Source organism: Leptosomus discolor, chromosome 17, assembly GCF_034619465.1.
Source record: "Leptosomus discolor isolate bLepDis1 chromosome 17, bLepDis1.hap2, whole genome shotgun sequence".
Taxonomy (NCBI): domain Eukaryota; kingdom Metazoa; phylum Chordata; class Aves; order Leptosomiformes; family Leptosomidae; genus Leptosomus; species Leptosomus discolor.
The window spans coordinates 10,136,590-10,162,870 of NC_141407.1; the positions used below are offsets into that span (position 1 = coordinate 10,136,590).

Genomic DNA, 26,281 nt, shown 5'->3' on the forward strand with positions numbered 1-26,281 from the left:
TGCAGAGCTATGTTCTGGCATGGCTACAGCACGAGCAGACTACAGGCATCTCGAAAACCCCTTTTGCCCTGACCCAAATTTGTACAAAAACCATGTGTGCTTTATGTGTGCTGCAGAATAATGCCATTTGGCCATGCTTCAGTTGAGTTTCTCAATACAGATATCGTGCTAAAGGGAAAGGTGGAGGGCTCAACTCTGCCCTGGTGAGCCCGCATCTGGAATATCGTGTCCAGTTCTGGGCCCCTCAGTTCAAGAAAGACGGGGAACTGCTTGAAAGAGTCCAGCGCAGAGCCACAAAGGTGATTAAGGGGGTGGAACATCTCCCTTATGGTGAAAGGCTGAGGGAGCTGGGTCTCTTTAGCTTGGAGAAGAGGAGACTGAGGGGTGACCTCATCAATGTTTATAAATATGTAAAGGGTGAGTGTCAAGAGGACAGAGCAGGGCTCTTCTCGCTGATGTCCAATGATAGGACAAGGGGCAGCGGGCGCAAAGTGGAGCACAGAGGGTTCCACATTAACGTAAGGAAAAACTTTTTCACTGTGAGGGTGCCAGGGCACTGGAACAGGCTGCCCAGGGGGGTTGTGGAGTCTCCTTCTCTGGAGACATTCAAACCCACCTGGATGTGTTCCTGTGTGATCTGCTCTAGGTGGTCCTGCTCTGGCAGGGGGGTTGGACTAGGTGATCTTTCGAGGTCCCTTCCAACCCCTAACGTTCTGTGATTCTGTGTGTGAATACAGGTATCCACTGAGCGCCTCATTTCCCCCTCTGCCCCGTTTCTCTTCTCCTCCCACTAGGTGGTTTGCAAACTCTTTTCTAAAAAATCTACTTTTCATTTTCCAAGATCATCCTTTTTTTTACCCAGGCCTGTAAGAATGTTTCACTCCATTCCCCATTTCCACCAGTAAGGAGGCTCAAGGTTCAGTGTGGAGCTGCCTCAAGAGGATTCTTTTTTTTTCCTCTGCAAGAAATATTAATTGCCAATAAATCCCCTTCCTCTAAGGCTCATGATGGGTGGACTGCATGCAATAACTTCACACTACCCCTTCTCTTCCCCCAGGGGTTGGCACTTCATAAAGTGACCTATGGCTACTGGAGTTTATGAGCTTTGAATAAACAAAACACTGTTGATTTAAAGAGTTGGGGTGTTTACTTTCAATAGCAACAGTTACTGACATAAGGCAGCAAAGCAAATGCTATAGAAATACTCACACTTGGCCTGAAGCAGTGTGTCAACCTATTAACAGGGGACATTATTTTTCTATTTTATTTGACTGTCTGCAAATCAAGATGTCATGGATACGTGGTGCCAAGAAATACAATGCACACAGTGACACAGGAGAGAATGGGAGCTGCTATCTTGGAGCACTGCACCACCTCCATTGAGCTGCAGCCTGAGAGGGAAGCAGCCTCTGTGCCACCTCCCCTGCCCGCACCACCTGGCAGGCCCACTGCTGCCCACAGCCCACCCAGGCTCACGAGCACCCGCTGCAGAGGCACAGGGCACTTGTCGGGAGTCGAGCCTTTATCCCCTTCCCTATGCCAGCAGGTAGAGGAAAGGTTCAGACAGTAGGCTGAATGCTTCACATGGGATGCACAAGCCTGGAGGCTGACCTTAAGGAAGTGTGCCAAAGCAGGGTGAAGGTGGTTTTGCTCCCCCAACTGCCTGCAGCATCCACAACTGTTCCTTTTTTAGCAGAGAGGCTATTTGGTTTCTAGGGAAAAAAAGGGATATTTTGAGAGAACTGATTACCTGGATAAGTCTGTTGTGGCTCTAAATCTCCCCCAAGAGAGTGTTGCCCATTGCTGCTAGCAGGTTCCAAGTGACAACCTCAGTTGTACTCCCTAATGTGCTCCTTAGGTAATCCCAGCTGCACCTGAGAGCCCCTTTCCCTCCGCACCGCCCAGCTCTCCCCATCAGTGCTCCTCCTGCTTGCATCTCCTGGGATGAGTAGTTCTAGCCCTGCCTGAGCATCATGTTTCCTTCCACCAGCTTTGGAGGGCTTCCAAGTGCTGCCTTGTCTTGCTCAAAAGCTGACTCGTTTTATGAGGAGTCTTAACTGAAGCTAAATGTCTCTTAACAGCCTCCGGAGAGGAACTGTCTCGGCAAACTCTCTCCCCGCATGTGCAATGAGAACAAGGGCTGGATCGGGTAATGTAGGCAAAGCAAACACACTAATGTGATCTGCCTCTTGGGAGGAACAGGCTTGTGAACTCTGCACAGAGCAGTGCGGGTCTGACTGACACTTCCAGAGCAGAGGTACTCTACAGCCTCTGTGTATCAGCGCACTGCATCAGTGCCACCTTCTGCAGAGTGGCTGGGGACCTCCACGCAAACTGTAAACAGAGCCCAAAGAATAGCTGCTAGAGTGAAATCTGCTCCAGGCTGTCTTTCTGACACCTGCAACACTGGATGCAGAGCCTGGGTTTACCCATAGCTGACCAGAGTTCAGGAGGGATCTTATCCTGGGCAATCACAGGGAGCAGGATGGAGGCTCACCTGCCACTCAGCGAGGACAAAGCTAGTGTTACCTCTAATTACCTCTAACTGCCATCACGAGCCAAGTAAACCAGAAAATGTGGATACTTAAAGGGGGGGGGGGGGGGAGGGTGTGTCACAACTTGCATCCCCAGTGCAGCAGCCTCCCCAGGCCAAATGTCCAGGTCCCTCTTTGGACCGCCCCTGTCCTTACCCTGCCCAGGGCAGCCCCAGCTCACCCTAGCTTGCTGGAAGCCTTCAAGCTGTGACTCACCACTCCTGATACGTCTTTCCAAACCCCCCAAGGCTCTTGGCTCCAGCCATTGATTTCTGTTGGATTTGAGAAGAGCAGATAGAACTGGGTGTCTGGTGCTAAAAAAAAATCCCGAAACCTAGAAGCAATAGCAGAGGCATAATTTGTTGTAGGATTAATTCTTCCACCTCAGTGCAAACCTCAATGAACCAAAGTAAATATTTCATTCCTCCTGTCACACTGCGTTTATTTACCACAAGCTGCCTGCCTGAGGTAGGATCGATAAGAGCAGAGCTCCTGTGCCCAACGCTCATCCAACACATTAATGTTCTGAGAGACTTTGATCCCATCCATCATGGTGAAGCACCCTGACCTCTCTGGTGGGAGGAGAGGCAAAGGCTGGGGAGCTGCATTATGGAAGCCAGGGGAGGACCAAGGGCAGGAGACATGTCTAGCAGGCAGTCAGACATCAGTAGGGCACCCTAGAGAGCAGCAATCTTCTAATCCAAGGGATGGGATGATTTACCTCCTGGTAGCAGTACAGGGCAGTGGAAGGCTTAAGTGAGAATCAAGTAAATAAAGCAAATTGCCAGCCCTCGTGATTAGATGGGAAACCTTGAAAATGTGATCTAAAGGCTATGAAAAGAAGAACCCGGTATGAATGACAACAGTTTCCAATTTGTTGCCAGCAAGACTTAATCAGCAGTTTGTGCAGAGCCATCCAAGAAAAATGCACCAAAAATAGAGGGCTTTTCTCCACCTCCTTCTCTGCACATAATTTATTTTATGATGTCCTTGTGAAGGAGGAGTGACAGGCACTGATGGCAGCAGTGTCAGATAAGTATGATACTTTCTATGAACTGCAGCCAGCTCACCAAACCAGCGTGTGATTAATGACAGGAAAACCATGGCCTCGGTTCACTTCTCTGTCGATCATCTCTGCGGGTATGCACAGCATTTCCCTTTAATCCCTTGTGGAGGAGATTTGCTGAGCTTAAATTATGCTCAGAAATCCACACTCTGCGTAATACGCTGGGGGCTTGCTTTTACCAACAGTGGTATTGCAAAGACAAAAAGTAAACTGGAGTTTATCCTCACAGCAAGGCTTGCAGCCTGCAAAAAGGCGGGCATTTTCCTTCTGTCTGACTCAGACTTTCCAGACTGAAATGTTTTGGTTGCACATTAAAAGTAGCAAATGTTGTCAGAATTAGCTTTTAAATTCAACTGGAAACCATGCTACTCTCATATTATGGTTATGGCTAAACTTGCAAATGGGTATCTCCCAAGTGCAAAGAGACCATTTGTTTCTGCTTCTTTATCTCAATAAACTAGTGCTCCTTCTTGCCTGACATTGTATTCCAACCGGCACAACTCCCAGCTGAGGAAAAGCACTCACTGGTTTGCCAAGACAACATTCTTTTACATGACTAGCTCTTTCCTCTGTAGTTATTAATGTGTCACATATCACAGGCTCAGATTGTCTAATATTATGGGAAAATCTACTAGAAGGAGAGAAAAATAAAGGAAACTTCCAGGGAAATTGATTAAAGGGAAATAAGATATTTGACCCAATTTAGTGGAACAAAATACGGTCAATAATAGAAACTATTTAAATTCCTCAGATGGACAGACAGTTGTTTAGCAATAAGTTTTGTTTGTTTTGTTTTCTTACCACCTCGGAATATCTATTATAAGAACATGATTTTAGACTCCTTCTCTTGTGCCAAGTGCAATCATTTGCATTTTAAGTGATTTACGAGCATAGCTTAGTATCAGCAAACATGGACAATACGAAACAAGCACTGTGACACACTTTGGGAACGTTTAACCAGGATCCATTATAATAAAACCTGTGACACTGTGGATGATACTCCTAAGCCTTACACTCACATCTCGCAGACGCTTGCATAAAGCAGTTTTTGGTTGCTGACAGCATGGAGTAAAACAAGCTGCTGCTCTGAACTCCCTTCCATGCTGCTCCTTCTCTGCTCCATGGACGCTTCAGTCAAGGAGTAAAAACACAACTCCAGAGATCAATCACTCACTGAGAAATGAGTTTCAGCTCGTAGTGAAAGATAAATCAGAGCAAATTAATAGAACTAATGTTACAGAAATTGTCTGAATGGTTTGAAATTAATTATCAGGTCTGAAAATACCAAACCACTTTGCAGGCGATTCGCCAAGTAGCTTGTTGTTACAAGGGCTGTATTTGAAGGGACAAGTTACCTCAGTAACCCTTCCTGCCTGTGGTTTCTCACCACCTCCTGTGATAGCAGCTCTGTGATAGCCCTGCCAGGCCCAGCAAGAGCTGACCTACACGAGCTGGCTGATGCCTATGCCTAAACCAGAGACCTGCCCAAGCAGGGACGGACATTCGGGCATGCACAACTGCAGCGTGACTTACAGCACCGAGGTGTGCAGAGGTGCGCAGGCAGGGAGCCGGGCCAAGCACCACGCTGCTGCGCGGACCCACTGGCTGTGGATCCCGGGGGCACCGCACATAGCGCCTGTGGGGCTTGCTGCCACTGCAGCCTCAGCATGGAGCAACACCCAGGAGAGGGATTTTTTTCACCTTTCCAGCACCACACCTACAAGACAGTGGCTTTTTAACCCTAAGTGATGGCCTGTTGCTAGAATTATCAGAGGGTTTCGAATGCCTTTGCCTCCTCAGTGACTTCAGAACTAATCAGCAGGCAACAGGAGAAAAAAGCTGCAAGCTGCTGAATGTGCAGCCTTGTCGGGATACAAGGTCCATTTTGAGGCACAACTGATCATTTAACAACATATCACCTCCTTGGTCCTCCCACACAGCTGTCTGGGGAGGAACTTGCTCCGGATGATGCTTTGAACCTGTGAAATCCCCTCCTAAAACCTGTCAAGTGCTGAACGTGACACAGATGAGGTGGAACCAAATCGCCCCATGAAAAGCAGATACTTCACAGTTCTTGCTTCATTGCAGCTAATGACCTGCTGACACCGGTGGGAGTTTTTAGCCAGGATCAGCTTCTGCTGAGGAGAGCAGTCAGCTATTCTGTTGGTAGCAACAGTGCTCTCAGGGGAACCCCACTGGTAAGGAAATGGCCAGTTACCTTAAAGCTGCTACTTACTAAGGCTTTCCCCAGCAAGATAGTATTAACAGCTACCAGAGAGGAGAGATCTTACGGGAGAGTCCCTGAGGATACAGGTTCCCAGGTGGCCATGTCAAAAAAAAATTAAAACCAAACAAAAGTAAAAAAAATAGAATCCCAGCAGCACACGAAGTTGGGACACAAGGAGAAAATGCCACAGAGCCCCAGCTTGCAGCTTCTCGGCAGGGCACCTGAGCTTACCTGAGGCTATGAGCTCTGCAACACATGCACATTGCCCAAGAGAAACTGAGATTATCATCTCTAGCGAGATTTAGCCTGCAATACTTATGCTGGCTGAACCAACTAATGTTTTTAACCACCTTCCCAGAACTGGGCTGAGATCAGGAAGTGCTACTGAAATGCAAAAATGTTGCTAATTACGCAACATGCGTTTTAAATGGAAGAGGCTTATTACTCCAGATCTATTTCCATAAGTTCAGAAAAGCACAGTCCTTAACATATCTCTCCAAATTGCCAGTACATCCAGTATTCCCAAAATAAAACTACTTTTTTGGGGGGGGTTTGGGGTGTGGAGGGGACAGAAATTTTTTCTTGTAGGACCTTTGCTGTCTGATATGCAGCCAACATTTTCATATTTTAATTATAAAAACCATAAAAATAAACCACTTCTACTGGTATCTCCACTCTTGGCTTTTTTATGCCCCCTCATCCAAGCAAACACATCACAGTATAAATGCCTAGTCATCTTAAAGAAGCCATTGCAAATACCAGTCATCGCACAGGCAAATTAGGTGTGTGCATACAGTTCAGAAAAATGTGATCTTCTTCTGTAAACCGTGACTGGATTTCTGCTTGAATGCTCTTTGGTGATGGGCACAAATACGATGTGCAATTGTAGAAGGGTCTTAGAAATGCCTGGCTAACTCATATTTGCTTTTCCTGTAGGAGAATGTGTGGGTGTGAGCTGTGGCACTCCCTGCATGACCCGGGGACTGTCCATCCTCTGCTCTGGGCTCATGCTGTTTTTCTGTACAGTGGATGTATGAGTTACACCTGGAGTTTCCCCACCCGAGTCACTCCCTATTGCAGGCAAGAATGGACTGTTTCCACTCTGAAAAGAAATTGAGGGAGAAGCCAGGTGATCCTTTGCTGCAATTCCCTTCCTATCCACAGAAGCTGCACTTTGCTGAACGTTTCCTTTAGCAAATGGGCCTTTGTTTCAGCAGGGACACGTTTAGGGTGGAGGCCACTATTGTTTCAGCCATCTGGTCCTATAAAGGATCATAAATGTTTCCTACGGAGAAAGGTGATGGCAACTCCCACTATTCTCCCTTCCCCATCAAGATGCCCAGAGACTTCACTCAGCTGCTAAAATGCTCTGACAGCTGGTATCTTCTCCTAAACATTGCCAAAAGATCATATGTACCCATCATCCTCTCCTTAGCCTTACCTTTTTTACTTATTTCTACTGTCTTTTTTTTAAAAAAGCTGCCATCAATAATTCACTAGACACAATTTCTCTTGATTTCCCACTCAAAATTGGCTCCTCTGTTATTCTAAGCAGTTGTTATTTAAGCAAAGCCTGCATCTCAATAAATAAAACTCACACATGAGAAATTCTCCAATGACTTTCTTCACATGACTTATGGCAAGACAGGTTCTGCTGAAGGGGTGAGTCATTCAGTAAAGGGAGAGGAAAACCGTTCACTATATTTGTGAAATCCCCAAACCGCTGAAAAGGCACCATTTACCAACAAAAAGCATCACAGGATGCACAGAACCAGCAAAGTGGGTGGAGCCTTTCCAGAAATGACTGTGACATGGGGGGCACCTTGTCAGAGGCCTCTCTTTCTCAGGATCCAGTACATTAAAATGAGTGGGAGGTACAGGTTTCTCCGCTTACACACTTATAGGATTTGCCCCTCAGAAATCAAAACTGCAAGTTTTCTTCTGTCCCTCAGGGGAATACCAGAACAACCCGGGCTTCCCCTGCTTCAGCTGCAGCCTCCTGAGCTGCACACCCCTTAGCACTGACATATAGAAAACAATGACCAGGATGCACCCGAGCCTCAAAATCAAACCTGTTTCTTCATTTCAGCTGTGTTCCTGCCACAGCTCGGATCAGAGGACTGCAGTGACTCCTTTGGCAGGCATGACTGGCCACAGTGCTAGGATCTAGCCCAGGTTTGAATTCAAAACCTCACACCACCTGCTAGCTTGTGGATATCAAGTTCTGTTGTGCCTCTACTCAAAATAAAACCACTCCCAAGAAGGCAGGCAGCCTTCACACTCATGCACAAACAGGGAGAATGTATATGCCCCTGGCACACTGGCTCCCTACTCCCATTAAAAACCTGCTAGTCAGAAGGATCCAGCAGCAACACACTAATAAATAAACTTTGCAAAAGCCCCAAAGTCTCTCGCTGTCCTCACAAGCTTTAAGCACCATGAAAAGCCACCTGCCACCCAAGCTTGTTTCAGGAAAGGGAGTGCATATAGGTAGGAGCTGCAGGTCACTCAAACGGTGGCACAGACCCAGTCGGTGGGAAGAGCAGAGCACCTTGAGTTTGCCTATCTGAGCACGTTGGGGTTTTTCCCCTCAGTGCTGGCCTGGAGCAGAGGGACAAGACAATTGCTGTTGCAAGAGATGCAGAAGGAGCAAATCTCAGGGGATACTTACAGCATTCAATGGGGTTTGATGCTGCTTGCAGAGAAATGATCCTGCCGCTGGACTCAGGGATGTGCACGCGGAAGACGAGCCGGACACGGGTGTTCTTCCTGCCGATGTCTGTCTCTCCCTTGCGCAGCTCAATGTCTGCATTCCTCAGCTTCAAAATCCCTGCACAGTCAATGCTGCCAGACACACATGCCGTTTAGCGTAACATTTCTGCTCTCAAACCACTTGGAAATAGGTGACAGTCAAGAGAATTAAGCTGTTTTGCTTCAGTCTCTGGGTTAAAAGCAGCTCCAAATACTTCTTCTGTTTAGGAACTAGATATTGCCATTTCAGCAGTTACAGGGGAAGAAATCCTAGGCATGCAGCAAGTGAAGGATGCTGCTGGACCCCTCCCCAAAGAGTGTGGGCCTGGTGGCTCAGCACATACCAGGCATGTCCCAGCCGAGGGCCAGGGGTGGCTTTTACTCTGGCAACAGCAGAAGCCACTCTCCAAACATCATAACTGCGAGTCTTATTTCCCTCCTGCGCTAAGCACAAGAGCACACGTGGCAGAGCCCACCCCGGCAAACCAAGGCAGGAAGAGTGAACCAAAACAAGGAGAGCACACCGGGGCAGGCAATAAGCTGAGCCTGTGCCACAGCCCTCTGTGAGACAGAGAGCATTAAAGCCTCCACCACCAGCTCTGTGACAGAGCTCAGTGCCCAGAGACTGCACAGCAGCTATAGCCTGCACGTGGGCAAATTAGTTCAGCTCCACAGGGAATCACAGCAGTTGAACCAGCTAATTGCAGGCACCATCCAGGCACATTTTCCCCACAGTCTGTAATGCAAGCATTGAATTCAACTCCAAAGCAGGAACCAAAATGCTCTCTCCTCCTTTTGGACAAGGTAGGTGCTACTGCTACAAGTGGGCTCTCCAGCCCTGGCCCAGGTCACCGTGTCATCCTCTTCAAAGCCCTGGGGTGCTGTTCCCAGCCAAGGGAATAGCCTGGCCGCACAGAAAATGGTTCTCTGCTCCCATTCACCGTGTCCCTTCACAAAGGGAGGATGTAGGGAGCAGGATGGGGCCGAGCAGCAATGAAAGGATTAGGATTGCTTAAATCAACATTGCAACTCAATATTCGTGTAAATGCAGATTAACTTCTTAACTGAAGAGTCCAGTGTAACCTAGAGAACATGCCTGTCTACATTAAGAGAGTGTGCCAATTAATAGTTAAAGAATCTGAGATCTTCAGCTCAGCAATAGTTCTCAGAAGGTGCAGTGAGCACTGTTATTGAACAGGCACTGCCAACCCATTTTGATACCAGTTTTAAAGACACGCTGTTTTTCTTCTTTTGATATGAATTGAAATCACGTTTTGGGAGGCATAAACCCCAAGCTGTTTCCTACACCCACACTGTTCCTTGCCATTGCATGTGTGCAGGGGTTTATTACTCCAGGGTTACTTGTTAGGAACAATCATGTTCCATTCAGCATTTGGCTGCTTAAGTTTGAGATGTGGACTTTTATTTATTTCCTTGGGTGCAGAGGGAAGGAGAGGCTTGAAGGAAAGGGAGGAATGAGGTATAATTTCTGAAAAAAAAAGATATATAAAGAAAGAATGTGGATTTTGTGATGAAGTAGGGGGGCTTAAAAACATAGCTGCTCTGCCAATTTTGTCAGTATCCTCTGAAGGATGGAGATACAGCTCTTCCCTCTGCAGAGCAATCACTCTCATGCTGCCTGGCACACATTCAAGCCTGAAGTTTCAGACTGGTGCCCACTTTGTCCCTCTGCCTCCATAAAACTGGAAGGACTAATACAGAAAAGATGTGCCTGTACTGACTTTTCTGTTAACCTATTACCACAAGACAGTGCGATATCATGGCCAGAGCATTTGGCTGAGTTCAGAAGAGATGTTTTCTATCCCATTAAATGCTGTAAAATGAATCGTACACCTTTCCTCCGCTGTCTACTGCTCCTTGCTTCCCCTTGTGTCCCTGCAGCATAAGGACTTGAGATTCGAGTCTGGTTTTCCTTAGCGCCCTACAAAACCATTCTGACTTTGAAGGTAACAGATGATTACAACATAGCCACTGCAGCAATTGGGGTAAAGAGCAAAAATGCCTGCACAGTCAGCTGATGAATGGTAACTCTTTAAGCAGCTTTAACCCAGGTTCTTGTTACTGCTGCTCATGCTTTTGTAAAAAGGGTCTTACACTCATATATCATCCCAATGCTTTGGAAAGGGGAGTCCCTCCAGAGCAGGCATCATTATTCATTTAAGTGGCTCCTTTCCAAAGAGAAGGAACTTCACATCCTCCTCAGCTTTGCTAATAAAAAGAAATATGCTTACGTTGCTTTCATGTTGTTTTTGGGTTCCAGTGGGATCTCTAAAACTTTGGTGTTGCCAATGATTTTTTCATAGCTGGTGGTGGTGACGGTTTTTCCCGTAATGCGATGGACTTGATAGAAAGCGTGAGGTTTAAGTATCCGTTCATCTGCTGTCCCAATGAAGATCTGAAGACCCAAGGGTTTGTTCTCCATGTAACCGTGAAGCTGACAAGACATTAAAAATCTATTATCACTCCCAAGGCCTGCAATGCCTTCATGTCAGGAAGCCAAACAGATCTACAGACATATCTACAGATATGGATATATATATAAAGATATGTGTAGTACAGTACACTCTTTCCTACTCCCAAAGACAGACATCCTCTTAGCAGTATTTGCCCATGATACATATGGAAGGGAGCTAATAGAAAACATGTAATTAATGGTTATAATACTAAATAGATCAAGAAGAAAAAATAATATATTAAAAAGAAAAAATTCCAGACAAGCTCTCCATTACCAGAAAGTTGTTGGTTGTCTCCAAAACAGATTGATAAATCCCCTCAAAAGATATATTTTTGAGTACACTTTAATTTGCAGTGACTGATTCCTAAATGAGGTTCAAAAGATTTTTCTCTGTGGGGTGGATAAAGCTGCAAAGCTGCGTTTACTCCCTGCACCTGCAGCCTTGGGCAGTGATTCCTGCCTCTCATCAGCAGGAAACAGAGCAAGGACAGAAGAAAGTCTCCCACTTGCATTCCTGCAGATACACGTGGTACCCCCTCATGCACCTTCTCCAGACCTTATCAAAGCTAATGGAGAATGTCTGTTGATGCAGGGGGGTTTGAATCAGGCTCTATGTGATATCCAACTTGCAAACACTAGTTTCTGTCCAGCCTAATGTTCACTAAAATAACTGCCTCAGCTCAGCTTGTGATTCCTACTTCACCTGCAGTTAAAAAGATAAGGCTTTTTTCCCCCTCAACAGGAAGTATCTAGCAAATGTGCATGCGATTTTGAGAACTGAAATGTTAAACTATGTACAAACACTTCAGAAATGAATGATCCCTGCCACATCCCTTTCTTTGGCCTTCGTACATGCAGCCTTGCCCAGCTCACATCCATTTCAAACCCGGCTAGAAGGATCGTCCTTCCAGCCTCTCACTTTGCTCAAGTCACCCTGAGCTTCACATCTCTCCAGCTTCCCCTGCGTCCCTCACACCAGACATAAGCTGCCTGCCTTCCTCATCAAAGCTCTGCTCTTCTCTTAGCCCTCTCGCTTCCCGTTTTCTACCCAGTTATCAACACCTATTCCCAAACTTCCCAAATCCAGCCCCAAACACCAGCATCAACTTCTTAAACACTCACAGCATTGCATTTTCTGCCCATCAGCCTCTTCCGACAGGGAGGATGTTCCCTTTTAATATCTACACCTCCACCCTACAAATCTCCCTGTTCGAAGAATTCTTAAATAGTCTTGAAAGGAAACATGTTCTTGTTCTCCTGAAATCACTTATGTGGACCGGTGTTGATTCACTGCTCTTTGAAACTCATCCTTCCCCCAGTTGTTGGTTCACCTGCAGCCATTTCTCTTGCACTGCATTAAAATCCTATCTGTACAGGTAGAGATGGCATTTGTGACTGTACAGTACCTGGCACAAGGAGGCCTTAGTTGACCTTAGAGACTGGGGCCTCTAGGGTTCAAGGACATAAACAGACTCTTTTGTCCTAAGTAACATTTTTTATAAACAGCATTTGCTGCAAGAGAAGCAAGAAAGCCAGAATGCTTCCATAGGCCAGGAGACAAGGAAACTTCTCCTTCTTTATTAACATTCAAAATTACAAATCAAACCATTCTAAATTTCTCACATAACCAAAAATGAAAACCAGACATTTATCTACCGCATAGCCAGTGATCTAGCTGAAAGGGAACTTTATGGTCTGAGACATGCTAAATTTGTTTTCAATTATTTTGTCCACATACAAAACCTTGATGAAGCCATACAAAGCAAATAGTACTGGAAGATCAGAGAAAAGGAAGATTAAGCTAATGGTATTCATGGCCAAACCATGTTTTTTTCTTTTTTCTTTTCACCAGTCAGCAGGAGGTATCTTTGCATAGAAGGATTAATTCCCCCTTGGAAGGGGACCACATGCAGCATCAATGCAATCCTGGCAACCTTCCTTCAGTATGGCAAATGTAAAGCGACACTCACTCTTCTGAGCTATCATTACTCATCTAGCACATATTTGCAAGGCATACAAAGACAGGGTCTATGCCCCAGAGACCTGACAACCCAAGGGCCTGAATTTGCAGCCTCCACTTACATGAATAGCTCCATTGAAGTCAACAGGCCTTAAGTAGGGCTTGTGCAAGAAAGAATTACAGAATCCAGCCCTGCCACAGCTCAGACACCTACGATAGCTCACTCGCACAAGCGCTTCGGGAGATTGTGAGGACGGAAAACAGGGTACGAGGCTTTGTGCAAACATGCCAGTTGGCTCTGGGAGTGAGGTGGAGGAGGAGCGGAGCTGGACTCCGAGCACAAGGGTTGGTGTTGGAGAAGCAGCGTTGCCAAGAATGTGATGGCAGCCATGGGGAGATTTAGAAACGCATAGAGTGCATAGACGATTAAAGGCAACAGAGGTCAAAATGATAGATCTACTGGGAACAGTCATGAATGTAGGAATCAGCCCCTGTTTATCCATGGAGGTCCATTGAGCCCAGGTCTTCTGGGAGCCATACTGAATCTCATCCTAAGTATGGTACTTTCAAAATCCAAGATTTCCTGGCCTTCAATGAAAAGCCATTGTATGACCAAAAGCCACCTTGTCTTTAAGAGGAGAGAGAGAGAAGAGTAGTTTTTAAGTACTGAGCATGTTTATTGTCATGCCTGACAAGAGTAATTCTTTGTGGATCCAGCTAAGATGACGATAGGATCCTCTGGACTGCAACAGTTATTACAGTGACAGCAAAGCAGCTTTAGCTCTGCCCTCTGCCAGGCAGAGCAAAATCCCAGCATTAGAGGTGGGAGACTGGAACAGAGGAAAACAGGTAATAAATTACAAAAGATAATTTGCCCCCAGTGAGCACAGTCAGTAGCAGCTGTAACAGAACTGGCTACGTACACAGGTTTTAATACTGGCCATCTTTAAAAGTAATTTTACGTGGTGTTTTTGTGCGTGTATAGAATGAGATCCCGAGGTAAAAGTATTCATGGTCTTCTAATAATATGTATGTCTGGGGGTATGTGCCTGTATAAATGTATACCTACTTAAAGAAGGGGGAACTGATTACCTGTTCCTATGGTAATGTTTATATCATCTGCTGGACGAGGGGCATAAAACACAAAGGTCCCGTGAAGGACCAGATTTTAAATCAATTGTTTGATCAGTGGAAGAAAGTAACATAATTATTTGGTAATTTATGACATTATGGCAATGCTGACATCACTGTAAAATCAAAATAGTATTCTATAATGCAAATACAAAGATAAAAATACATGTAAAAGAGTTGCAGATCCCCGTTTAAAAAGTTGTGTCCTTATCTTGAGTTAATTGATTATGTTTTAAAGGATAATGTAGGTGATCATCTGCCATAAGCATTTCCATCTACCTTTCACTTGCTAAGAACACTTCAGGATGACTTAGGAACAAAAAATGAAGATGGACAGCCCACAGAAATGCTCCAGGGACTTTAAAATCAGAGTTTTACACCCAGCTCTGCCACCCATTTACTCCATAGCTTTGGTCATGTCATACAACCTCTCTGTTTACCCGTAACAGGGGATCAGTGATGCTAACCCTACTCTGCAGGAACAGAAATGAGTTAATATTTTGTGCTGCATTTTCATATAGAAAAATTCATTGTGAGCTGGAATGAAAGAACACATTAAAGCTATGTTTCAGATATATGTCTCTCCTCAAAACTGAACTACTGGAGACCGTTACTCTCAATAAACACCTCCACTATGCTAGACAGCTGCTTTAGTATTTAACTGTAACACTGATCTTTTATTTGGCGCAGCAAAGAAGGAGCAAAAGTGACCCTTAAAGAACCCTATAGAGAAGTGAAGACTTAAAACATTTTTTAAATAACAACTTTGAAATTGATTTTTTCCTCTCAACAGCCAAGCCACTCAAAAGTCTCAGTTTCTCAGTTCTGTTCTTCTGCTTATCTCTTGGGAAGGGAGGCGGCAGCTCTCCTTGCAGCTGCCCAAGGGGAGAGCACAAAGCCCTGCAACGGGAGTTTCAGCAGAGATGAGAACAGAGGACCAGCCCTGCGCCAAGGTGTTCCTTTACTCTTTTTCACTCTTGTTTCCGTGAAGAAAATTAAATCATCTGGATTTCAGTTTCAAGAGAGTGAGAATCGAAAAAGATTTATGAATACAGAACTCTGGGAGGAAATATTTTTGTGTATTATAAGGTGACCTATTCACAATAAAACTCCCCCAAACTGTATACAGATCGAGCTGGAAAAAACCCAAATCCTTTGAGTCACATTTGCCACAAGGGGAGAGAGAAGCCAGACATGATGTGTACCTTTCCATACTCTATTTTGGGATTTTAAGATCCTATTTCTTTCAGCTGAAAGATTTTTCTTAAAACTTTGCTTTTGCATAACTCTTATAATATTAACGTAGCCAGACATGGGCTGGTCTGTGACCTGAGGAAATGCAAAGCACTTTGGCAGATAAACAAATAACATCATTCAGAAAACAAGGAGACTTTTCTTGTTTGGTTTGCTGCTATGATTGGGTTTCTAAACAAAATGGAAATGTGTGGCATGATTAAAATCGTCGGCTCACCTCTGCATAAATAAAATTCATTCATTCGTCACTCCATCTGTGGATCAATACCAGTCAAATTTCAGGGAGGGAGGTATTTAAGTGCCATTTGCAGGAAGGCACATGTGTAATGCTGCATGCAAAAAATGATCACAAAAATGTGCCTTTAGCTGCTGTGTATCAGCAGTTCAGTTACCCACCTGAACAGAATTCCTGTGACGGTACCCGCAACCGCAGCCATCGAGACCACACATTAGGCATATGAAACAACACTTTTTTTTTTTCCTGCACTATTTCAAACCTCAAGTCTTCTTACAAACCGAGACCCCAGCTCAAAATACACACGCATTTAAAGCCAGAGTTTAAAACTCACATCTAAATCAGTCTCTACCCCAGCGTTCAGATGAACCAAACCCTGCATCCATGCAGTTGGTATTGCCTCTGGCTGTGGGGATTTAAAAACACAGGTTCACCTTTGGTGTGCTGCCTGAATAGCAAATCTCTGCACAAGTGATGCCTGCAACACTGCTTAGTTATGGTAAATTGACAGCAGTCAGAAAGGAAGGCAAATTCCTTAAAGATTCTGTAGGTCATCACCTATAGATACAACATATGCATATACAGGGCGATTTAGATCTTTGAATCTCAGTCATGTTTACTTGAGTTTAAATATTGTTATATTCTATACAGAATTACATTATTATCAAGAGGAAGGAGGATTCACATGAGATAAGATAACTCTTTTAATTCTTAAATGGTGAAGCCAGGGCAGAGAGGTGCAGTGATTTACCAGGTCCCGCAGGGGATGGGCAGCCAAAATGCAGTGAGAAACCCGAAGTCCCCATCCCCCTGCACTCTGCCTTGCCGCAGGGATTGCTGACCTCATTCTGCAAATGGCACAAACGCGCGATAACACCACTTACTGGCCATAGCACCTCGGTTTCCACTAGCATTGCAAGCTTCTACCTTTGCCTTTTTAATTGACAGGTTTCAGAGCCAAATTTTCTTGGGGATTTCTAGTTAGGGTGTTGCACATCTGAAAATGTGATGGGCCTTGCAAGACAAAAGCAGGAGCTTCTGCAAATCTTACAGGCACCTTTGGAAAACCCCAGTGAGAAGCTGTGAGATACAGACGCCGACAGCCTTAGAGTAGAAGGGAGTAATTTGTTTCCCATTCATCCCAATAGAGCTTCGCTTGTCAGGAATTTAGGTCTCTCTCCCCTGGGAGGTATGAAGCTGCATCTTTAAAGCTGATTGCACACATCTTCCTGTCTAGACAATGCAAGCTACTGCCAGGAGGAAAGTATAAAATTGGGGAGCAAATTCACTACTCTTGGTGATTTTATTTGCTTGAAAGTAATCAGCTCGCTCGTTTGTTTCAGCACACTGCAACATGAGGCTTAGCCCATTAACCGCTGCGTATTACTTGCTATCTCCCCGTGGAAGTCACTCCAGCTTCCCCCCCTGCCCCGCACAGGGTGTGCATGTGTGTGGTCAGCTTTGAGAGCAGCGCCGGGGTGATTCAGATAGACCATCCCCGGTCGGCAGTGAAAAGTGGGAAAACAGAGCTCAACTAGCAACATTTAATTAGAAGCAAATACAAAGCCGCGTGAGAAATCGCTTCCTCCTACTGCTTCCCTTTTCCTGCTGTACACAAGAAGATAAGAAAGCACCGAGAGCCTCGCCAGGAGTGCCACACGGTTGCAGCACCAGCTGCCCTAGGAAGGACCCCCAGCTCGCCCAACGCCCACCTTCCTCTAGAAACAGCGAGAGGCTGCAGAGGTAAACCTCTGTCTCAGAGCTTTTGACACCACAAACTATTATTCCCCTGCTCAGACTCTTCAGCAGCTCCAAGTCTGTTTTCTGTGCCAGCAAGTGTTTTCGGACACTCGCAGCAGACAAGAGGAAGATGAGCTTGTCAGAATAGCTCCAGCTTGGCACAGCGTTTCTGCGCACCTATTCAGCTCCCTTCCTGGTGACAGCAACTTTGCGACTTGGATTTGATTATTAATTCTCATCATAAATACCCTTTGACTGCAACAATTTCAAGGATTTTTTGCGGATGTCTTTACTCAATAATACTCCTACCAAGACGGAAAATTTCACTGTATTGTCTCAAGGAAAGTAACATATCAATAGCTGTCAGTAATTAAGACAAAGACTTCATCCAGACACCGTGTCATGTAGCAGCTTGCCTGCCTGCTTCAGTTAAAGCTGACACTGAGCAAAGTTGAATCTTGTCACATGTTTTTGTTCAATTTAATGTACTTGGGACAGAGCAGAAGAACGCAAACCAGAAGGAAATCTCTGCCTTGGTTCTTTTTGCTCCTTACTGAAGCAGTCTAAAAAGGCTTCCAAAGATACTCCTTTGAACATCTGATTCTGCTAAATGATGAGTTTTTATTATACTCAATTTTAAGTGTTTCTTATTTTGGTGACGATTTTGTCAAAATTCCAAGGACTGAATCTCATTTGCTCTGCTGCTCCTTACAGTAAACAACAACCAGACTCCCAGTGTCTAACTGGGATTTCTGCTTCCACATGGGGTTAAAATACAAGTCTGGGCCAGAGATAGCAGCTCTCAGGAGAAAGCAGTTGGGGGGTTTTGCTCCTGACTGTCCTGACACTGGCCCTACATTGCAATTTAAGCAAGTTCATTTCCTCTCTGTGCCTCAGTTTCCCTACCCCTAAGAAGAGCTGATCCTGTTTTCAAGTCACTTTGACTATCTCAGCTAGGTTTAAAAAAAAAAAGGGGCACTGAGAATCTGACTACTGCACATGTACAGATACAAGGATTTGGAGATCATATTTTCATAGCTGGGTGAAAATAGGAAATTTTTACTCCTAAGAACACCAGCTGTGTAATTAAAGAGCTTCCATGTACATTCATACAAAAGATTTAAACTTCCCCCAGCACGACAAAACTCTCTCGGCCACAAGTAAATCAGAGGGTGCAAATCTGCTGATTTTGACAGAATCATACTGGGGGAGTTCCTCGGCACCGGACTCTGACACCAGTTAGCAAAGTCGTTCCCTTGCTGGCTGTCGGAGGCACGGTGAGAACTGGCCTCAGCCCAACTGAAGCAGAACAGAGGGTGGCAAGCAGAGCTGCTTTCTTATCGCCTAACCTTGCAGCTGCCTCTACCACGGTCAGTTCATCCTTCTTGGCAGAAAGGCAAGGCAGCGATGCTCCAGGTGCAGCCCTGGGAGCATCACGCTGTGCAACTGAGATGTGGCACAAAGCTTGACAGCCACGCTGACAAGGGGGAAGATGAGACAGCAGTAGCAGCAAGAGCATCTTGGACTTACTCAGTTCAGCCCGAGATGATTGATTTGACTGCACTGAACCAAATCCCCAGAGCTGAGCCCTCTGCCAGGGCTCAGTGCCAGGCCTCCTGTGAGGTGGGTTTGGGGTCCAGGAACCACACCATGGCCTTTGCTCAGGCACCGGCTATTTGACTGAATGTCAGCCAGATTTTGGAAAGGATCTTGGCCAAAAACCATTTTTGGGAAAAAGGAAAAAAAAAATAAAGAAGGAGAAAAAAAAAAAAAAAAAAAAAAAGAAGAAGGAAAAAAGCAAGCCCCAGGAGCCTCTCTCCTCCACAATTTCTTTCTCATGCTGGAACCCAACACAAGGCATGCTCAGAGAAAGAATAACTCAGGTCTGCTGCAAGCATCAGGGTTTCAACAGTTATTTCAGAATGAAATAGAGACCCTAGAAAATTTTCACTGAGCAGCAGCAGGCAGGAGGAGTCCAGTCACTTTCCCCCAAAACAGCCATTAGCCTGGTGAGTACAGCACTCCCCCTGGATATGGGAGACCCAGGTGCAAGTCCTCACTTGGCGTGACACACTTCCAATGCAACAGACATTGGTCTTGAGAGAGCAAGGGAGGAACTGGAGGCTTAGCTGGATGGTGAAGCCCATGAACAGAGAGCTCAGATGTGAGTTTACAGGACACTATCCACCCTGCATGAACTTCTCTGCAGATACTCGAGCACACCCTGAATGGGATGAATTATGTTGGTGTTACTGCTGTGCTCGAAGTCTCCACATTCATGGTACACTGCCATAAATTTGAGCTTTGGTTTACTGCATACTGCCTCCCCCATGTACAGCCCTGCAGTGAGAGCGTACATGAAAGTGTAGCCTAAATCTTGCATCTGCTTAATCCAGGCATATTTCTAATTCCAGGAATAATCCAAGCCTTCTACACAGCGCAGGCATCACCCTCAAACTAGTTGGTATACTCTCCTTCCCCTCACCTCTGCCAAAATTACTTTCCATCAAAAGCGATGTATTCTGAATTGGGCTCAAAAGTTTCAGTGAGCTTTTCATTCACCTCTAACTCAAAGCAGGTTGGCACATGGGAAAATCCCACTGCTCCCTCGAGGTACATGATTCACTGCTCATCTGCCCTGCATCTCTGCACCCCAACTGTACCTTGGAGTGATCCTGCCTGTCCTTCTCTTAGGGACAAGCTGCACTGACTCAGCCATAACATCTGGGTGACAGCATCCCTTTTAGACAGGGGGATGTAGACCCAGTTTAAAGACCTTAAGCAACAGAGGATGCAATTTATCTCTGGTTAAATTCTGCCAGTAGCTAATTATCCTCATTGCTAGCCAGCAGCTCTTCTTGCATTAGAGAAAGCACACAGGTCAGCTCTCTCTCTCATCTTGGTTTATTAGATAGCATATTTGATATTTCCTGTTTTTCAGTCCAGTCTCACATCTAAACAAAAGCAAATTTCAGGCTTATCTGTGTTTTCCTACACTACTTTTGATTTCTCTAGTATTTTCGTTTCCTCAGTGGCTTCACTGAGCTTTCAGATCAATAGAACTCAAGGTACAGCCATGCCAGCAGTATGCTAGCATTACAGTGTGATGGGTACTGACCTATTGATCTACCCTTACATTTGACAGGCTATTAGTTTTGAAGAGAATTTCACAGAACATACCTAAAATCTGCATTTTTGGCATTGCACATCTATCCCTGCATTAGCACATGTAACGATAATAAATACATGCACAACCCAACAGCTCAAAAGAGGCACCTACAATCATCACAGTTGTGCAAACAAGCCCAGTAGTCCTGAAGGTAAATCAGGCATGAAACATGCAGTCAATCTATCACGTCACACACTGTTCTCGAGTTGGGGGCAGAAATCCCTGCAAGAGCCAAAAGCCTGTGCGAGGCCCCTGCTCGCTAGAAAAGGGAAGTGAAGGCCACAAGAATGGTAAAAAGATGTTGCACAGCACGAGTCCATCGCAGCCTGCCCACAGAAGTACAAACACACGGGGCTTCATCCCAGATCTCGGATTTCCCCTTCACTGAACAGGGGGAATTGGGAAGATGGGCAAAAAAGGACAAACTCAACTCCTCAAACATGCCCTCAACAGTAAATCCTCCTGGGCAGGCTGGTTTGGGTTTCAGCAGGAACACAGCTCCACCCCAGCCCTACTTGTGAGAGTGTGAATCACAGTACCAAGCTGTGATTTGGTTTTGAGTTTCCATCAAAGGTTCTGGTTTCACTAATATGCAAAGGAATTAGTTGAATGTTGGAAGTCACATACAGTTAAAAGTCAGGGCCTCATGGCAAGCCTAGGCTAGAAAACAATGTCTCCTTTGACTTAGAAACCACAAGAAAACACATACGGCAAAATTCAAATATAAAAGGCAAATGGAACATACGTTTGTTATTGTAAAGCAGCTCCTGTGTGCTCCATTAACAACTCTACCATTCCAGCTTCTTTTTAATTAAAAAAAAAAAAAGGCAGCGCAAGTCACCACCATTTTAAAAGTTAAAACCCAGGGGAAAGTTAGGTCAGCTGTACTGAACCCATACAGCCCCTCCCTATACAGTTTTCACGCTTTAAAGAGGAGAAGCAAGGAGGAGACTAGCATACACAGGCATGTGATGTGTCGGGTACCCTGTGCCCTCCGCTGCCATCCGCTTGAGCACTGGGATTTGTAAATCTGGTCTATATTTGGATGTTGTACCAAGTTAAACAGTTTGGTAAGTTATTTAATTTTGACCATTGCAATCAAGCCAGTAAAGGAGATGTAATTATGGCGGTAGGATGATAGCTCATAGCAGAATTACCTCTTCCCCTTTGCTTCTGAAATTAAGCCAATGGGGCAACATCCTCTTCCACGTTCACTGCTGCCAGTGGAAGGCCAACTTGTGCCTCGTTAGCCCATTACTGCCCTGCTGGAGTTTACTGCTCCTGAACCTCTGTTAGAGGAACTGTCAACAGCTTTTGATGTCTTCTGCCAAGAACAGAAGAGACTGAAGACCTCACTGATGTCCAAGACATCTGCATTGACAGGGCTTTTGTTAAATAAATATGACTCCCAGGTGATTTTAGGATAGCGGCAGCAGGCAGGGACTGAAGTCTCAGTCCACTTGTAATATCTCCCCCTTCTGCTGCAGGTAGGAGATGGGAAAGGAGGAGCCCTTGATGCTGTTACTTGAAGGAGATATTCCCCCTCTCTCCCAGGCCTGTTACTCAGTTTAACCCACCGCACTGGACTGAACAAAAACCCTAGAACTCAGTAGCAGCCGAGGCAGGTCACAGAGGTGTTGCCCTCCTGTCTGCAGGGGACCACGGCCCTGGCAGGGGCAGAGAAAGCTGCCGCCCATCAGTGCACGGTGGTGCGGGAGCCTGTGTGAGCCCCGAGCTGAACCCCGCTGGCGGAGGAGGGCCCAAGTGCGGGGCTCCCGCTTCCTGGGGAAATGCCCAAACCACCGAGCTGTTACCGAAAGGCAGGAGGCAGCGGCCCCACCAGCTGCTCCAGCCACCGAGACTGCTCTCTGCAAAGGCCCCAACCAATGCTGGCCCCAGGCTCGGGCTCAGCCGGCTCGGTGTCGGGCTGCCTGAGCATCTGAAACCTCAGGCTGCAGGAAGGTGCAAACTTTCTGGCTGAGGAGTGAGTTTTTCCCGCATGCCAAGTCGGCGACCACCAATGCAGGGTGTGCTCTGGGCAAGGTGCTGCCTTGGAAAAGTGGGGCCTGAGCGACCAACATCCTCAGCTGCTTTCGAACACTGCAGCCTTGGGCTGTGCTGAACAGGTTCGATTGTCTGACATAAGCAGTGGAAAAAAAGCAGGTTTGTTGACAAAGAACCGAGTTAATAACGTGGTGGAAGTGAGAGAAACAAAGTGAAAGATGTAAATGAGTTACTAATTATTTATGTGCTGGTTTTCATTCAGAAGTATTTGAGCCTTTTGTAAATATAAGTCAGAGAATCAATACATTAGAAGGATCTGCTAAGACAGCAATAAAAAACCCCAAATGCCAGTCAGGCACACTCCTCTGAGAACATGCCAACGAGTTACTGTGCTGACGAGCTATATAAAACACCAGCTTCCTCAAAGCTTGTTTACAGCAAGGTAAGTCCAAAACACACAGATACTTGGGGAAAAAATTAATAGTAATAAGAAAAAACCAAAAAAGTAAAAAAAGCACATATCTACTCTTTGACCCCAAGACTTAGCTGAGTTCTCACAAACAGATTTTTAACAAAATAGTATACCTTAGCCTCTCTAGAGTCCATGGCAGATGCACAACTGAAATCAATGCCCTTTGTCACTGCTCTCAATTATTATGAGGTGAATGCAGCAGTAAATCACACATTTATCTCATGTTGATCATCTCCAAGGACCCAAGAGGACTTCAGAATATGGGAAGATTATGATGTGAAATGGGTTTGTCTCATTTATACCCATACATAAAGGCAACCACTTCTAATTACAAAAGTACAGATCAGCTATCAGCTGTCCAGTGTTCGACAGTCATCTTCTCTTTTCCCTTCCACTTGCCTTGAGGGAAGGATAAGAGTTCTGCTTAGAACTCCCTGAAATACCACACAATCGCATGAAATATCATTTCTATCTTGAAAAAACCCAAGAACTTCATGCAAAGCAGTAGGACAAGACCAGAACCACTAAGTTTAATCAATATCTTCAAAATAATATTTTTATGGCTTTTAAGGGACATGGAGTCTGCTTGACCATGGGGTGAAGCTCATCCAGACCCAACCTTTGCTACTGAAAAGGTCTTTCCTTCTCATCACTATCTTAAACAGTTCAAAGACAGAAGAACTTTTGCTGAAGAATAGAAAATCTATCTCTCCCTGAAGCAGAGTTTATCACCACATTTTCCTGTGAGCAGCAGATGAAAGACACCTACTTCAGCATCCAGTGTTACTCAAGTGCTACCACATGCCCTGTTTCTGCTGGACAACAGGATAGTGAGTAATGCCAACAACACAAAAACTTTACTTTCCTTTAAGAGGTGAGAGCTCCTAGAAGGATTATGGAAAATAATGCTGGGACAGATCTCAAGGAATCATCTAGTTCATCTCTCCTGTCTCAAGCAGAATTCAAATATATCTATGTCCTTGCTAGCAGATGTTTGCCTAAAAGCATGCAAAGATGGAGATTTTTATCCCTCTGGACAGGGCTTGCTGCCGCAGGGTGAACTTGGACAGAGCTAGGCTTGTGTTTGGATTGCCACCTCTATCCCAATCACATCCACAAGTGCTTCACAGAGGAGCAGTCACTGCCTTTCCTAATGGACAGTCTCTTCCAGAGCCTTGACTGCAGCAGCTGGGTACAAATAAGCAGCTGTCCCTCAACATTGGCGAAAAAGAGTTGGAAACCAATCATGCCCAGCCCTCCTTTGCAGTCTCAGTGACCAGGTTGATCTGCAAGATGGTAGGTGCATACAAACTTCAGCTTTGTCCTTGCTACACAGATTTGCTTGCTGTTCTCAGTGACTTAGCATCTAGGGGATACTCACACTGGCATTCAACTTACATCCCTAAAATAGAAGCCCGAGTTTCTCTATAGTTAGCAGCAAGCTGTAGATTCCTCCCAAGAGTGACTCAGAACACCCAAACTGGGAGCCTACGCTGCTCCATGTGATTCTAGATGGTCCCTAAAGTTAGACAGTGGGAACATTACATGGCATGCACGGCTTCTCTCTTCCTCCCCCAGGCAAAGAAAGTAAATGCCCTCTTCCGTGTGGCCCATCTAACCAGAGGTTTTGATTAACCAGGCTCTTCTCCTGCCATGCTTGGAGTGCACAGTTGGTGCAAACTCTTATGCACAAACTCTCGGGGCTAGACACGTGAAGAAGAGGAAGCAGCATCAGAAAGATAAACCACAAGATAAGGTCTGAAGGATATGAGATCTGCTGGTCTGTAGCTTCAGAGCACCCAAAAGAAGAAACTTGCATGCAAAACGCAGTTTTCAAAAAATAAATATTGCAGGCCAACACCGTGCTGCAACAACTAGTTAACATCTCTTCCTCCAGAAGGTTCAGCTGGTAATTAGGCAGGTGGAGGGTTAAATTAATGGGAATTTTTTTTAAATCAGGTTTTTTTAAAAAGAGATTGTATTTTAGAAAAGGTAATCAAAATAGTGGAAAAGCAGTATATCAAAAGTGGTCTTAAAATGTATGGGACATGAATGGGACATTCAGCCCTAGTATAAATCCCACCGCTTTGGTAGGCGTCTCCCACTCAGGGCAGGCTTGGCTTCTCAGTATTTAAGTCCAAATGTCTAAGAGACAGTGCTGGATTCAAGAAAGGTGCTACAGAGAGGTCCTAGTGCTCCAGGAAAATCCCAAGGGTGGTGTGTTCATGTCCGTCATTTGAGAGGTGCTGTGGGTCCCCAGCACTAAGTCTGCAGCCTGCAGGAGACCCCCAGCCCTGTCACTCTGGGGTCAACACTGCCATTCCTGCTCTGGAGCCAAACACAGACAGAACCTGTTGAAAACAATTTAATTTCACTTCCTTGCAACCAGTTGCCTTTGACTCATGCAAACTTTCCTCAACACAGCGCCTACCTTTTAAAAAATCTCTCCTGTTTCATTTTCTCTGTTTCTGTACTTTTTGCATCTGACAAGAACACAAAAATTAAAATTCACTGAGGGGAAACAAAAAGAAAAAAAAAAGAAAACTTGAAGCCAAATAACTTATGACATGAAAGCTTTGGATTTTACTAGCCTTCTCGAGTTTCAGATGTCATAAACCATACAGGTGCAACTATCTCATTGCTCGGCACTCATACGAACCTTGTTATGTAAAGTGAACACAAATCCAACTAATACTTCCAGCTTTTCAAAGAAACTGTCCATATTTTCCCCATATGCAGGCACAGCTGTGCAGAGGCACATCTGCTCGGGAAACTAACATGGATCTTTGAATTTAGAGTTTAAGATCCTTAAGCTTGATGGCAAATTATGACAAAACTAGGAATATCAATTCCTGTCTCCAACAGAAAATACAAGTCCCTCTTTGATTGATATTGATTACAGGAAGGAAACAAAGCACTTATATTTCCCCATGTCATGAGAAACCCCTTCATTGCAATAAACATCCAGCTGATAGGAATATCTTGTGAAGGTAAATGATACTATATTTGTAAGCAAACTGAGAAAAGAGCAAGTGCTGATTTGCCATACAGTCCATACATCCGTGTACCTTCAAACATACCACAGCGGCCTATGAGTTTGTCAGATTCATAAACTAAAAAGATTGCATATATTAAGGTATGTCAAATGTGATTGCTATTTATTGTTATCCTGCACCCTTTACTCAAATATCCAGTCCGTACATGTAAGTCCAGCTCAAACAAAGTAAACAAATTCATTGATTTAACAATTTATGGCTTGATT

The 26,281-nt window shown here is 45.1% G+C and overlaps 1 protein-coding gene across 1 annotated transcript in view; it reads right to left on the reverse strand.

Annotated features, from left to right (window-relative positions):
• NFATC2 (nuclear factor of activated T cells 2) overlaps positions 1-26,281 on the reverse strand; it is a 66,390-nt gene that overhangs the window by 27,147 nt on the left and 12,962 nt on the right. Inside the window, exons 4-5 of the mRNA XM_086474954.1 lie at positions 10,831-11,033; positions 8,499-8,671 (exon numbers count right to left, since the gene is read on the reverse strand). Of these exons, the coding sequence (XP_086331080.1) occupies positions 8,499-8,671; positions 10,831-11,033 (376 nt within the window). The remainder of the gene's footprint in view (positions 1-8,498; positions 8,672-10,830; positions 11,034-26,281) is intronic.